Genomic DNA, 14,000 nt, shown 5'->3' with positions numbered 1-14,000 from the left:
TAGACTTCCACCATAAGGCTGGCTTTTATGAACTTTTATCGTTTTAATTTCTTCTCTCAGTTTTTAATATTGAGTATTATTTGAGTGTGTTTTGAAATAAAAAATGTTATTCCGTTCCACCCATCCCGTCTTTTTTTTTGGTGTCGTGGCCGGGGCGTAAAACTTGCAAAATTATTTAGTTGTGACTCAAATACAGATTATTATCACAAATGCAAATTAAAATGCCATGCAACGTGGCAACATCAGAATCTATTTGTCACATGCTACCAGACCACGAGAACGCGTCTGCAAATTGTCTTGTGTTTTTCAGCATTTCCTTTGAAAAAAAGTAGAGATTTTACCTGTTTTACCAAACCTGAATGTCTCTGACTCTCTCTCTCTCACACACGCACGCACACGCACACACACACACACACACACACACACACACACACACACACACTTTAGTGTTTCGGATTTTCTCATTAAAAACTGATAGACTGCTTTTGTCTCGGTCTATAATAATACTGTCTCTGTCTACGCTCTAGCTGACCACTCTCTGCAACACACACACACGCACGCACGCAGGCACACACACACACACACACACACCCCTCGTCTCCTGCCATCCCATCCCATTCAAATATAAAACCACACCCACCACTCGAGGCCTGGGGTTCGCGTCGGCCGGGGCAGTGGACGCGCATCGTGAACGCGCATCGTGAACGCGCATCGTGAACGCCCACCTTCCAACTTTTTTTTTTTTTTTTTTAGGAGCTACTGGGAGCCCCGAGCCGCCGCTTCGTCCCCGTTTCCTCCCTCGGCACCGCCGCCTCTCCCTCCCTCCCTCCCTCTCTCTCTCTCCTTCCCTCTCCACCACCTTTACGCGGAAAACAAACGTGGGTTTCCATTGCACCTGAATTTCGGTGAGTTCACTGGCTTTTTTTTTTTGACTTTTGCTTTCGGGTTTTGAGCGCTGTATTGTTGGGATAGGGTTGGTAGGGCTTTTGTTTTGGTTTTTCTCGTGTGAAGCGGAGCCTGTGTATTTCCTCATGTTTGTTTTTCTTGTTTGTTTATCCTCTTGAGATATGTGACGTGCATTGTATTGTTGTGCGTTTTGGGATAGGACTCTAGAACGATGGTTATTTTGCATGGACGTGAAGTGCGGTGGGAGGATGGTGGTGGTACATATACACACACATACATACATACATACATACATACATACATACATACATACATACATATACACACAATTTTTTTATTATTGTTTGTTTTTTGGGGGGGGTTTTCCCCCGCAGTATAACTGTTTAAAAAGACAGCTGCCATCTCCCCCACGCACTGCGAAGTTATTCCCACACCCCCTCGGTTCGATCTGGTTATAGTTCGTCAAGGTCGCCCCCTTGTGTTCGCAATGGGGAACAGCTTCTGGTTTTACGCACTTGGCAGAAGCAGAAGTGAGTCAAGTTCGTCGATCAGTTCATATAAGCTGAGCGCTGTCTGCCATGTTTGTACCATTTCTAGTTTTCCAGATAAAGAGCGGTGTTTTACACTGTAGTGGGGAAAACAGATGAGAATTGGCCCATCTTGCCCTTGGTTGGAATTTGATAAATAAAGAAAGGTTAAGAAAGTTAAGTCCAATGAATGTGTTTTATTTTTTGACAAAGGGTATATATATATATAGCTGTTTGGTTATATTTATTTTATATGTTGGAACTTAAAATGATCTTGTAAGTATAAATCTCATGATGTGGTTCACACACACACACACACACACACACACACACACCACTAGAGACCCGGACCGATCGGGATGTTACAACACTGTCTAGCAAAGAAAGTCTGAAAGTCCTTCCAAAGTAGGCTCCAGAGAGATTCCTCATATGATCGTCTGGCCTAGATTTGGGGAAGAGACTGTCCAGAAACCTTAATTAAATGTTCCATTACTCCCCAATATGTTTCCCCTTGTACAAGGAAAAGGGAAATAGTCCTGGTAGTCGATTGCATTTATTCCTGGGGGGGGGTGCAGATGGAACTAAGGATTTTCCCCCTGTGGAGTAATACCAACAACTGTGGAAAGAATCAACAAGAGCCAAGTTGTGCACTTCAGCTACAAGTGGAAATAAAAGGAGGTGAACTGGATGAAGGCGAATAGAGGTACTGCCCCTCCGCGCCCCCCTTCTTGGCCTCTTCTTTACAGTCACAGCTTTCTCCAGCAAATGTTTCTCCCTTTGTTAAAAAGCGTCAAAGCAACCAGTAACGGTCCTCGGCAATCCGACAGCGACATCCTCGTTGTTCTCCGGTATGTTTTGGAGTTGGTTCTATCCGCGCAACGAAGCTGGATTCCCTTCAATTAGCAGCACATTGGTCACGAGGTCGAAGGCAAAAATCTTAAGTGTGACGCTGCATAGTCAGCAAGTCTAAAAGGGAATGAAACTGCAGCCTGTGCCTTGCGGTGCAGTATTTCTCCCAAGTGCAAAGTGGAGATGAAAGTCAACAGGAGACAAACAAACAAAGGAAGGAAAAATTAATTGTGCTGGAGGTAGAGGTCCAACCCCATCAGGTGGACCGGACCCTCTTGGGTCATAAAAAGAGGTGTGCGACAGCCAATAGGAGTATGTTTGGCAGAGGGGGTTAAAAGAATCAACGGACAAAAGGTTTCCCTTAACAAGACACGGGGTGGAGTGATGGAGAGAACTATATGGAAGGTGGAGGAGGAGGAGGAGGAGCAGGATGAGGGGGAGGGAAGGAGGAACAGGTTGATGGATGAATGGAACCGCTGAGGGTCAGACTGGTCAAGGGAGATGCGGAGGGGAGGCGAGGAGCAAGAGGGCGTCAAAAAGGCCAAACCTTCCGTTTCTCTATCCGTCTCCGTCTCCCCCTCCTTCTCTTTGGTGTTCCCACACTCCTCCTCTCCCCCTTATACCATGTGGGAGTCATTACTCACTCCCGTCACCCTTGGAATGTCGTGAAACATACACACACACACACACACACACACACACACACACACACACACACACACACACACACACACACGCAAAAAGAGGAATAGTGTGTGACATTGGACATGAAAGTCATCTTGTTTGTGTGTGTTTGAGTGTTTTGAGCTGTGCATTTTACAGTCTCCTGAAATGAATGAATAAGCAATTTACCCCCCCCCCCCCCCCCCCACACACACACACACACACAATGATAGAGTCCTAAGTCTACATAACAGTGCCTGCAGTTAGATGTCGATCTGGTGATCAATCGATCGGGCGCTCTACCTGAATAAATTTCGGTCTATCTTTCTTTCCCTCCAAATGACAGCCTTGGGTTTAGAAGCAGAATCAGCGACACTGTGCTAAAGTCTAAATGTAGATCTTTCTTCCACATTGAAGGCGACTACATTGCTTTCATTTGTACAAAGTTGGATAGGCCGCGTCGTCTACAGTAATGACCGTCTTTCTCTTTCTCTCTCTCTCTCTCTCTCTCTCTCTCTCTCTCTCCCTCTCCCTCTCTCTGTCAGGGCCGACATTCCTGATATTTGGGGATTTCATCTGCATCTTGGCTTCCCGCCACAAACTGCCCGAACACTGCCCCCCGACCCGCCCCAACCCACCCCTGGCTGCTCATAGCTCCTCTGTTTCAGTGGCTCTGTCAGACGGAGCCTTCTTTCCCCTCGCTGCGATGAATCGCGACAATTTTAGAATGATCTATCTATCGATCTTCAAAAGGCGGGTAAATGTTCTAAGGGGAATGTTTTAGCATTCCCTACGCCGTACGGCGCTCGGTCATTGAGGAGCTGTGTCCGTCTGTGCATTGAGGTACAGCTTTTTTTATTTGGACGGCAAAACTGTGTCACCAAAAAATGGCATAGCTTTATGCCAGGGCAATGGGATGGCACTGAAAGACACAGAATATTAATGTCAAGGTATCACCCTGTCTGGGTCCCCCGTTTTGTAGACCTTTTGGAGTTAAAAGGAGTGTATCTTCCTCCCTAACACACCCTAGATAGGAGGGGGAAAAGGTCGACCGCAGCTGCTGACTACTGTTTAGTGTGTGTGCGTGCGTGCATGCGTGTGTGGTGAGTGCGTGCGTGCGTACGCTCTGTCCCAAACAAAGGCTTGTTTTGGTCATTGGCTTCACTCCAGAGATGAGCTGCCTTTTGTGTTTTCTCTAAAATTAAGACAGGATGGCAATTATTGTTTTGTACACGTACGCACACACACACTAGATGACACCTTGGTCAGCGGATGGGGATTTTTAAAGTAGCATATGCATTTAAGTGTACGCTTGGTTTTTGAGGTATAAGGACATACAGTAAGTAGGGCTGATACCTCCCTGAACACATCTTGTTTTCAATTCCCAATTTCTTGTTTTATTCCAAAACTACTGAGTTAAAAGCCGTAACAAAATGACCCCACCCCTTTTTTTCCCAATCACCATGAAAAAAAAGCTTTAATTTTTATTTTTGTATCGCCGAGGTTGAAGTTATGAAATAGGTATCCTAAATGACCAGCTTACTAACCACAGCTCTGCAAATAGTTCAAATTGTCAAACTCTCGAAAATAAATAGTTGCTTTTCTTCTAGAATACTCATGACAGTAGTTTGAGTGAGGCATGGGGATGCTGAAGCCTGTATGTCCTTTCCGTGTATATGAACATTTATTATGAATGAATTGAGATGAGTTGTCTGGATATGAAGGAAAAAAGTGCATTTCACCATTTTGCTTCATTACTCAGGCATTTCAATCCTTGTGTTTGTTTTCGTGGTCAGCTCCCGTCCACCACTGACAACAGATGCGTTTCACTTAAGCGCTGCAAAGGAAGGCATTGGGCGAAATAGGGTTAGGGAGAGGCTGTTTGGGGGTGACAAGCCACTGTTTTGGCGGTTCCAAGCCCTATTCCCCGGCATTTGGTTCAGGTCAGTTTTAGGCAGGGGGTCGAGCTTAAAAATAAAAAATAAAAATAGAGCACAGAAGACCGAATATCACTGCAAATGAATCCCTTCTGGAAATAAAGACTTGGGGATGGCATATTATAGGGAGAGTCCCATCTCTGTTCTCGGACGTTTGATGTCTAATGGAGTTGTCCCCTCTTTTCCTCTGTCCCGTCCCCCTTTTTTTCCACGGGCTTTTTGAATGAAAAGAGAACAAGACCTAGAGAGAGAGCAGGGGCGAGATAGAGACCGAGATTTTGAGGCCCTGTTAAGTCTGTGGATTTGTGTTTCATGAAAAGACAAAAAAAAAAAAAAGACAAAAAAAAAAGAAGACATGAAAAAGTCAGCGTTTTCCACCGGTCAGAACACACACACACACACACACACACACACACACACACACACACACACACACACACACACACACACACACACACACACACACACACACACACACACACACACACACACACACAGCCCCCGGGCCCATTACAAGGCTGAGTGGAGGGGAGGCATGTCTGTATTTCTAACCGTGTGTCTGTCTGTCTGCAAACGAATGCTGCGCCGTAATGAGGAAGTCGGGGCATGCTGGGTTCTCCACACTAAGGCAGACAGAACGCTGTTTACCAAAATACCACCACCATCCACCAACGCCTCTGTTTTCCACTGCTGATATGCCCATTCTGACTGCTTTATGAATCAGACAAGCGCTCATTCCAAGCCATTCCTTTGACCCTTAACCAGGTTGGGGTTACCTCGGTAACCTTAGTCACCCCAACCCCAATCATTCCCCCAATTCTTCCCTTAACGTATAGGTTGGCTGTTTTTCCAATCCAGGCCTTATTCAAATGCTAGTTCCCATCATTTATATTTGTTCATAGCACAACCTCACCGAAACTTACCACTCTGTTGCAGCTTAAATGTAATGCAATGGGGCATATGTTTGAGCCTTTTCAAAAACATTATAGTCAGACATTCTTTATAAGTTATACCGAACAAGAATGCTTGCAAATTATGCATTTCCTCAGGTTTTTCAGGGTTTTGTTGACTCCTCTGTATTTATGCAAATTAGCTGTTTTGGCTGGTAACAGGAAACTGTGTTTCTTTCTACTGGCAAACTGCTGTAGCCAATGTTGCACTTTTAATGCAAAAAATTGTTAAGCTGTTACACTTTGGAAGCAAAGAACACACAAAGAAACACATGTGTTTCCAGTTCTCAAAATGGATATTAGACATGTTTATAACATATTTAATATTTGCCCCATTGGACAGTAAGAAGCAGCAGCAGAGAGGTAAGCTTAGCCAATGATTTGGATGATATTAAGCAATTTCAAAATTTGTTTTATATAAAACTTGATATTACTGTTTTTCAAAGCATCCTCAAAAATGTCATGTGTGACTGCAAAGTGAGTTTCACATTGGAAAAGGAGATTTAATTTGTTTTTAGGGCTTAAACATTTGCCCCATTGGACTGCATTTAAGCACGGTGAGAAGCTGCAGCATAGTGGTGTGTTTCTCAATAGTCAAGTGTTCATGGAGGTTGTGCTATGAACAGTTATAAATAATGGGAACCGACATTTTAATATGCCGTGGGCCGAAAAACTGCCAACCCGTCCTTTAAGAGCAGCCTCCCTCTCTTCCCTTCAACCTTCCAGTTGAGGTTTGTTCTGTTGCTATGAACCTACAGTGAACATTCTCGCGAAGACTAGAAGTGTGCACATGTGTGTACTTGGTGCGTGCGTCCTCTCTTCCTTTCCTGCGCTCCTCTCCTCCATGTGGCCCTCCTGTGGGGTTTCCTTCATTCCTTCTACCCCCCACAAAGACCACCGCAAAGCATCGAGGTGTGTGTGCGGGTGTGTGTGTGTGTGTGTGTGTGTGTGTGTGTGTGTGTGCCCATGGGAATGCATACCTACACCTGTCTAGGAGATTTTGTTAGAGCTGGTGCTCCCCACTCTTGTGTCAAAATTCAAAGTGAGACGTTTCGTTGCTTCATTGCCCTTCTGGATGTAATTATCATTAATTACAACTGAAATTTTAAATACAAAAAAAACATTAACTCTCAAACACTCAAATTACTTGAGACGAAAGCGATCTAAATTTATGCTGTTATCAGGCGGACTCGATGATGAATGAAGTCAGCCGTCGAAATGCTCTTTTTGGGTTAGGGTTAGTTTTAACTGGTTGTTTGGCCTATTTGTTAGAACGATACATTATTCATTGATTTTTATAATGCTTTGACTCGCTTCACCATGTTGGAATGCCATATTCTTGTGTAAGCCAAAGGGCCGATCGCATATTGACAAAATTACGATAAATCTGTTCATTTTGCATCTCTAACGTCCTTGTGTGAGTTGAGGGAGTGTATCGGTCACTGTAAACATGGCATCTCACTTTAGAAAAGTCCAGCCCTTGTGGAACATAAACCGCCTCTAGGTGCTTCGTTTCGTCTGGAGCATCTGGCCAAGACTGTAACTACTGTTTACTTCCAGAAACAACAATAAACCCTGTCTCTTGTGGCTCAAAGTGCACAGTTCTCTTACGTTTTGATGTGTTCTCTCAGTCAACATACCCCCCCCCCCCCCCCCCCCCCCAAACCCAGACAGGGGGCTGGTTTAACCGCACATGCACATGTGTACACACACACACACACACACACACACACACACAGGGCTTCCTGTTGGCGGAACAAGGCTGGTTTTACTGTGACTGTGGAGGGGCCTAATTCCTCTGCTGACTGGTTTTGTGTGTGTGTGTGTGTGTGTGTGTGTGTGTGTGTGTGTGTGTGTGTGTGTGTGTGTGTGTGTGTGTGTGTGTGTGTGTGTGTGTGTGTGTGTGTGTGTGTGTGTGTGTGTGTGTGTGTGTGTGTGTGTGCGCGCCTTGCGTATCATAACATGGGAATGGCCATTCAAAACAATTGGGGTTTGTATTGAAAAAGGTTGTATTGATTGGATTGTTGCGCGCGTGCACACACACACACACACACACACACATACACACACACACACACACACACTAAATCTAACCTGCAATCAACCAAACACAGCACAGGAGTTTAAGAGTCTGAAATACTTGGTTTGAATGAATGAATATTATGAATATGAAAACTGAATCAACACGATCCAGCCTGAATACAAACTCTCCTGCCGCTGGTTATTCCCTCTCATGTCATCATCTCACCAAAGACCCAAGTTAAATACAGGTGCCCACTCCTTTTATTTTTTCATCCCTTTCATGTCAACAAGTTATTTCTTCAGCTCTTTCAAATCAATGTCTAGACTGGGGCTCACAATCACTTTAGAGTAAATACTGTCTTCCCGCGTACTATAGTATGTACTGTTAAGTATACACTACATTGTACACATGCATCATTGGAACGTCGGTCATTTTCAGTCATTTGAGGCAAGACTTTTTAAAGTGTAAATATTCTTGGGGCCTATATCATTAACGTGAGTTATTTTATTTTACAGTTGTTTGGAAATATGTATGCAAATTGGTTGCAGACAGGATGGCTTTCTTCTACGATATATATACACACATCCACCTCATTTTCTGTGGGTTCAGGGCTGAGGAGGATTTCGGTAGATTTTCTGAGCCTCCCCCCCCTGGGCGGCCACAGTCACATATTTGGCCTTTCATAACAAACATGTTGTGTCTGTGTGTGTGTGTGTGTGCGCGTGTGTGTCTGTGTGTGTGTGTGTGTGTGTGTTTGTGTGTGTCTAGGTCTACACCGAAGCGCTGCGTCCCCTGTCGGATTGGCAGGACAAGTGAGTCCGGTCAAGACGGAACGCACAGGCCGACATGTTGGTCATCCTCGCCCTCATCATCCTCTTCCACCTGGCTTCGGCCGTGCTGCTCTTCGTGGCCACCATACACAATGTGAGCGCTTTAAACGTGTTCGACTGAATGAACTGATGAGGACGCCACACACATCTGGATAACCCAAGTTGGGATTGAGATACTGTGTCCCCTCTCTCTCTCTCTCTCTCTCCTGTAGGCATGGTGGATGGTGTCCACGTCAGGGGATAACGTGATCTACTCGGACCTGTGGTACACTTGTAACGAAACCTGCTACTCTGTGGCCAAGAGCCACACGTCTGACGCAGGTACAACAACTGTGTGAGGGTGCGAGAAACGTAGGGACATGAGTTTCCACTCCACTCTCATTAAGTCTCTTGACTGTCTCGATTCCTCTGCCGTCTTGTTTTCGAAACAAATGTCACAGATGTGATCGGCAGTGTGACAGATGTGGTGTGTGTGCTCGTAACCGATTAGGGTTTAATAACGCCAGCACTTTCTGAAATGTGAATAAAATCAATTTATTTGATGTTTCCCATTCTTTGGCTTTACATGTCTCTGTTATCCTCAAATTAAGGTGACATTTTTAAATGTTGTTTTTTCAACTTGATAATGTTTTTCCCCCACCAGCCTACCTGCAGGCGGTCCAGGCCGCCATGATCCTGGCGACCATCCTCTGTTGCGTAGGCTTCTTCGTCTTCATCCTGCAGCTGTTCAGGCTCAAGCAGGGAGAGAGATTCGTCTTCACCGCCATCATCCAGCTGCTGGCCTGTGAGCAATATACACACAGACACACACACACACACACACACACACACTAGTAGTAGTAGATATTTTACACTCATACTGTGCAAAAGACATGCATTCGGGCTGGTAGGCAAGAAAATGGTTACACCCTGGATATGATCTCTCACACACACACACACACACACACACACACACACACACTCTGTCAAATAAAGTCTGGCCTAAGGTTCTGAGGTGTATTTACCTCAATACCATTAAATCTTGGTATTCAGCAAGATAAACGCTGACGTGTACCTGAAGTGTATTTAAGGAACCATTTAAAGTGGCTTAGGTCGGAGATATTTTTAGTTTACGTTATACTGGATCATATTAAATATATCATTATTCATAATAATATTTAGGAGGATACGGCATAATAAGGAGCCATACGGCAGACAAAAATCGGTAATAGAGTAAAAGTTTATCCCTTGACTAAATACTATTTTTACACATATAAGCCTCTATCCCCAACAAGATGCAGGAACTCAATGAGGAACGAATTAGGCCTGGAACCTTCTGACCCGGGAACCTGAAAGACTTACAATAACTACATTTTGACGGTAGCATCAAACCACTGTATATCACAGTGACAGCCAGCTAAACTAGGAACCCTCTAGGTATTAATTAGCATCAGTGGAGTTAGAGATTGTTATTATTTTTTCCCCCGCACAGCACTTAGGAACACAGAGATAATACTAATTTGTAAATATTTAGCAATATTAAAAATAAATCGCAATTGTTTGTTCAGTACTCCAAACTCGCCGCCAGATGCTTCCTAAGCCCCAGGAGCTTAAGTTCCTGAAATGGTCCCTGGGATGGAGTGGAAAGACAAAAGCTGGAAGACATTATAACGAGCACTGTCACCTTCCAATCAGCCATTCCGCAGACATTCTTTCCAACATTATTTTCTTTTCGTCCCCGTCCCCCACCCCCAGCTCTGTGCGTGATGGTGGCTGCGTCCGTCTACACGGCCCAGAAGGACACCTTCCACGTGGGCAACCTGAAGACAGGCTCCTACAGCTCCTCCTACATCCTGGCCTGGGTCAGCTTTCCCATGACCCTCGTCAGCGGCCTCATGTACCTGGTGCTCCGGAAACGCAAATGAATACGCGTTCACGCTGCTGTCAATGGCCAATGCTGCCACCTATTGGCGCCATAACCCAATTGTATCAACCATGAGCGCAATCAATTCAAATTAAGCATCCTAACATTAAAATGGACAATACATATCGGAGGTTCCATGGTAAGAAAAAAGAATTGAGAATTGGGAATATTAAAAATGCTTTTATCTCTGTTCACAGGGAATATTTAAGAACCACTGATTGCAAATGGACCTGCTTCAGACACAGTTAAGCTATATAGTTCCAGGAGTTTAGCTTGTACATATTTGCTTTTTATGTATAGTTCAGGTAAATGCCACACGCAAAAAAACAACAATCTTTCTCAGAATATGAGTCATAAAAATATAATTTAATACATTTTAAAAAAGGAGGAAAAAAAGAGGAAAAGCGATATGTTAAGCCTAGTAGCAAACTGGAAGTGTAGTGTGAAGGTGTAGTCAAGATACGATGTGTAGGATTTTAACTCTCTGATTGATTTGTTTTGTTTATTTCATGGTGTTACTGACTTTTATCCTGTGACTCATGTTTTGATGGTGAAAAGGAACCAATGCTGTGCTGTGATTTTTTTTTTTTTTTTTTTTTTTTTTTTTTAAGACAAACTTCGGAATGAAATTATGATTTATTTGTTTCTGCTCTTATGATATTGTGTTGGAAGATTTTTTTTATTTAAAAACTTAAACTTAAAAAGGTATTTATTTGTTTTTAAACCACTGCGTCAAACAGAACCCCATGCTTTGGTCACCCCGCCCCAAGAAATAGAATTATTTAAAGATAATTCAATTTTGACTCGCTATATCTTAATTGTCCTACGGGGGAAACATGCCAGAGACAAAACAATGTGACATTTTCTCAAAGCATGTGCCTCCATTTTTCTGTTTTGTTTACAAACTATTTAATAGGTCCAAACTTTTTCCTTTTTTTTTTTTTTTTTTTTTGCATGTTTGACTATTTGATTTTCGAACTTTTCTTAAATCCAAGATAAATGCATGAAACAGGATCATTTCTCTGTGCTTATGTTGCGACTGTGAAACAATTTAAATACATTTTGGAGTAATTTGGTTTAGACAGCATAATGATTCCAATCCACACACACATACAAAAACAGTTTTTCAATGAAAACAAAGTCACAGCAATTGTTGTTTGTACACTATTTGCCACGTTATCAGACTTATTTTTAAGTGCCAACTTGGGATTACCTTGGAACATGGGCGTGATCATGTACAATTAAAAAGTTTGTGTTTGGGTAAACATAGGTTGCATTAAACTAAAAGCGGTAATTGCGTTGTCATGGTTTTCTGGCGCACTGCTGCCCCCAACTGACGAGAGTATGCACTGCATATGTATGCTATTTTTTCTATCTTTTTCTTTTAATTAAAAGGTGCAGTGTGTAGAATTTAGTGGTATTTAGCGGTGAAGTTGCATATCGCAACCCCCATAGCCCGCAACATGGCAGCCTCCGTGGAAGAGACGGTGGCTGCGAAACTTGCGACAAACACAAAAGGCCCTCTCTAGAGTAGAGCCAGTGTTTGCTTTGTCCGTTCTGGGCTACTGTAGAAGAAACATGGCGGTGCAACATGGCGGCCTCCATGAAGCGTACCCACTCCCGATGTAGATAAAAATGGCTCATTCTAAGGTCATGCCAACACAATGATTCTTATTTTCATGGGATTATACATTAATTAAATCATACTTATGAAAATTATATTCCATTTCTGCCAAGTCTCCTCCGTAAATTCTACACACTGCACCTTTAATGGAGGCCAGTCGAGTACAGTATTTACTGGTATTCTGACCGACCTAAATGGAACAAATCCATACCTTAACTTCTAAGCTACACCTGTATTAACCTGGCAAAGACACCTCCATGTACACCAATCAGCCACAACATTATACCACCACTAATAACCACCAATATTGTGTAGGTCCCCCTTGTGCCGCCAAAACAGATCTGACCCGTCAAGGCATGGACTCCACAAGACCTCTGAAGGTGTCCTGTGGTATCGGGCACCAAGACGTTAGCAGCAGATCCTTTAAGTCCTGGAAGTTGCGAGGTGGGGCCTCCATGGATCGGGCTTGTTGTTCCAGGACATCCCAAAGATGCTCGATCAGATCAGACCCTAAGTGACCCGGACCCTATGTGACCATCCACATGATGTAGAAGAAATCATGATCCATCAGACCAGGCCACCTTCCTCCATTGCTCCATGGTCCAGTTCTGACGCTCACATGCCCATTGTTGGTGCTTTCGGTGGTGGACAGGGGAGAGCATGGACACTCTGAGCGGTCTGCAGCTACACAGCCCCATACGCAGCAAGCTGTGATGCACTGTGTGTTCTGACAACCTTTCTATCATAGCAGCATCAACTTTTTCAGCAATTTGTACTACAGTAGATCTTCAGTGGGATCGGATAAGACGGGCAAGACTTTGCTGCCCAGATGCATCAATGATCCTTGGGCACCCGTGACCCTGTCACCGGTTCACCCGTTCACCCGTTTTGGTACACCACTTTTGGTAGGTGCTAACCACTGCATACCGGGAACACCCACAAGACCTGTCATTTTTTAGCATTAGCTATCTCAATTTGGCCCTTTTCAAAGCCGCTCAGATCGTACACGTGCCCATTTTTCCTGCTTTCAACACATCAACTTGAATAACTGACTGTTCACTTGCTGCCTAATACATCCCACCCCTTGACAGATGCCATTGGAAGAAGATGATCAATGTTATGCACTTCACCTGTCAGTGCTTTTAATGTTGTGGCTGATGGTGTTGATCTGATGGTCCACGGAATGGAAGCATATTGCTCTCAAGCACATGTCAAGTAGAAAGTATCGTAAATTAATTTCTTGGGTCAGTTCTGTGTTCAAAATGATTTTGTTTGTTTGTTTTCTATCTTAAATATATTTTGTTGCATTTGAGATGTTTGTAGTGGTTAATGAAGTATTATTTTTTACAGGTTCAAATGACAACTCACCATGCTCCAATGTTGACATGAGTGAAGTAAAGTAAAGTAATGATGTTTTTTGAGGGGTAGGGGAGGGCGTTTATAGAATCTGTCACTGTAATGGATCAGACCTGAGTGAGATGTAATTGTAGATGAAATGTGAGATGAAATTGTTGATGAAAGTCTAAAACAGAGTAGTGTTTATTTACAAACTTTTAATATACAACATTTAATATACCTGTACCGTATCACGCTTGACGGATTCTATGGTTTCTCACTGATGGAGGAACTTGCATTACCACTAGGGTCTTTTATTTTCACTGAATTTAATACACAACAACCCAACTGACCTTTTTGTTGATCTCAATAAAGAATATTTTCCAAAAATTATATATATATATCCTTGTCTGCTCTGACTTTTTAGTTCATTGCCTACTTTCAAACCATGGA

The 14,000-nt window shown here is 43.4% G+C and overlaps 1 protein-coding gene across 1 annotated transcript; it reads left to right on the top strand.

Annotated features, from left to right (window-relative positions):
• The first annotated feature begins 843 nt into the window (after nt 1–843).
• emp2 (epithelial membrane protein 2) lies at nt 844–13,887 on the top strand. Its single transcript, XM_080008956.1, has 5 exons — nt 844–905; nt 8,624–8,779; nt 8,898–9,006; nt 9,329–9,469; nt 10,420–13,887. Exons 2-5 carry the CDS (start codon nt 8,702–8,704, stop codon nt 10,587–10,589), a joined length of 498 nt encoding a protein of 165 aa, XP_079865082.1. The 5' UTR covers nt 844–905; nt 8,624–8,701; the 3' UTR covers nt 10,590–13,887.
• Nucleotides 13,888–14,000: the final 113 nt, after the last annotated feature.

This window comes from Zeus faber (assembly GCF_960531495.2).
Source record: "Zeus faber genome assembly, chromosome: 11".
NCBI lineage: Eukaryota > Metazoa > Chordata > Actinopteri > Zeiformes > Zeidae > Zeus > Zeus faber.
Note: the sequence above shows the minus strand (reverse complement) of the source record. Positions and strands in the feature narration are given on the sequence as shown.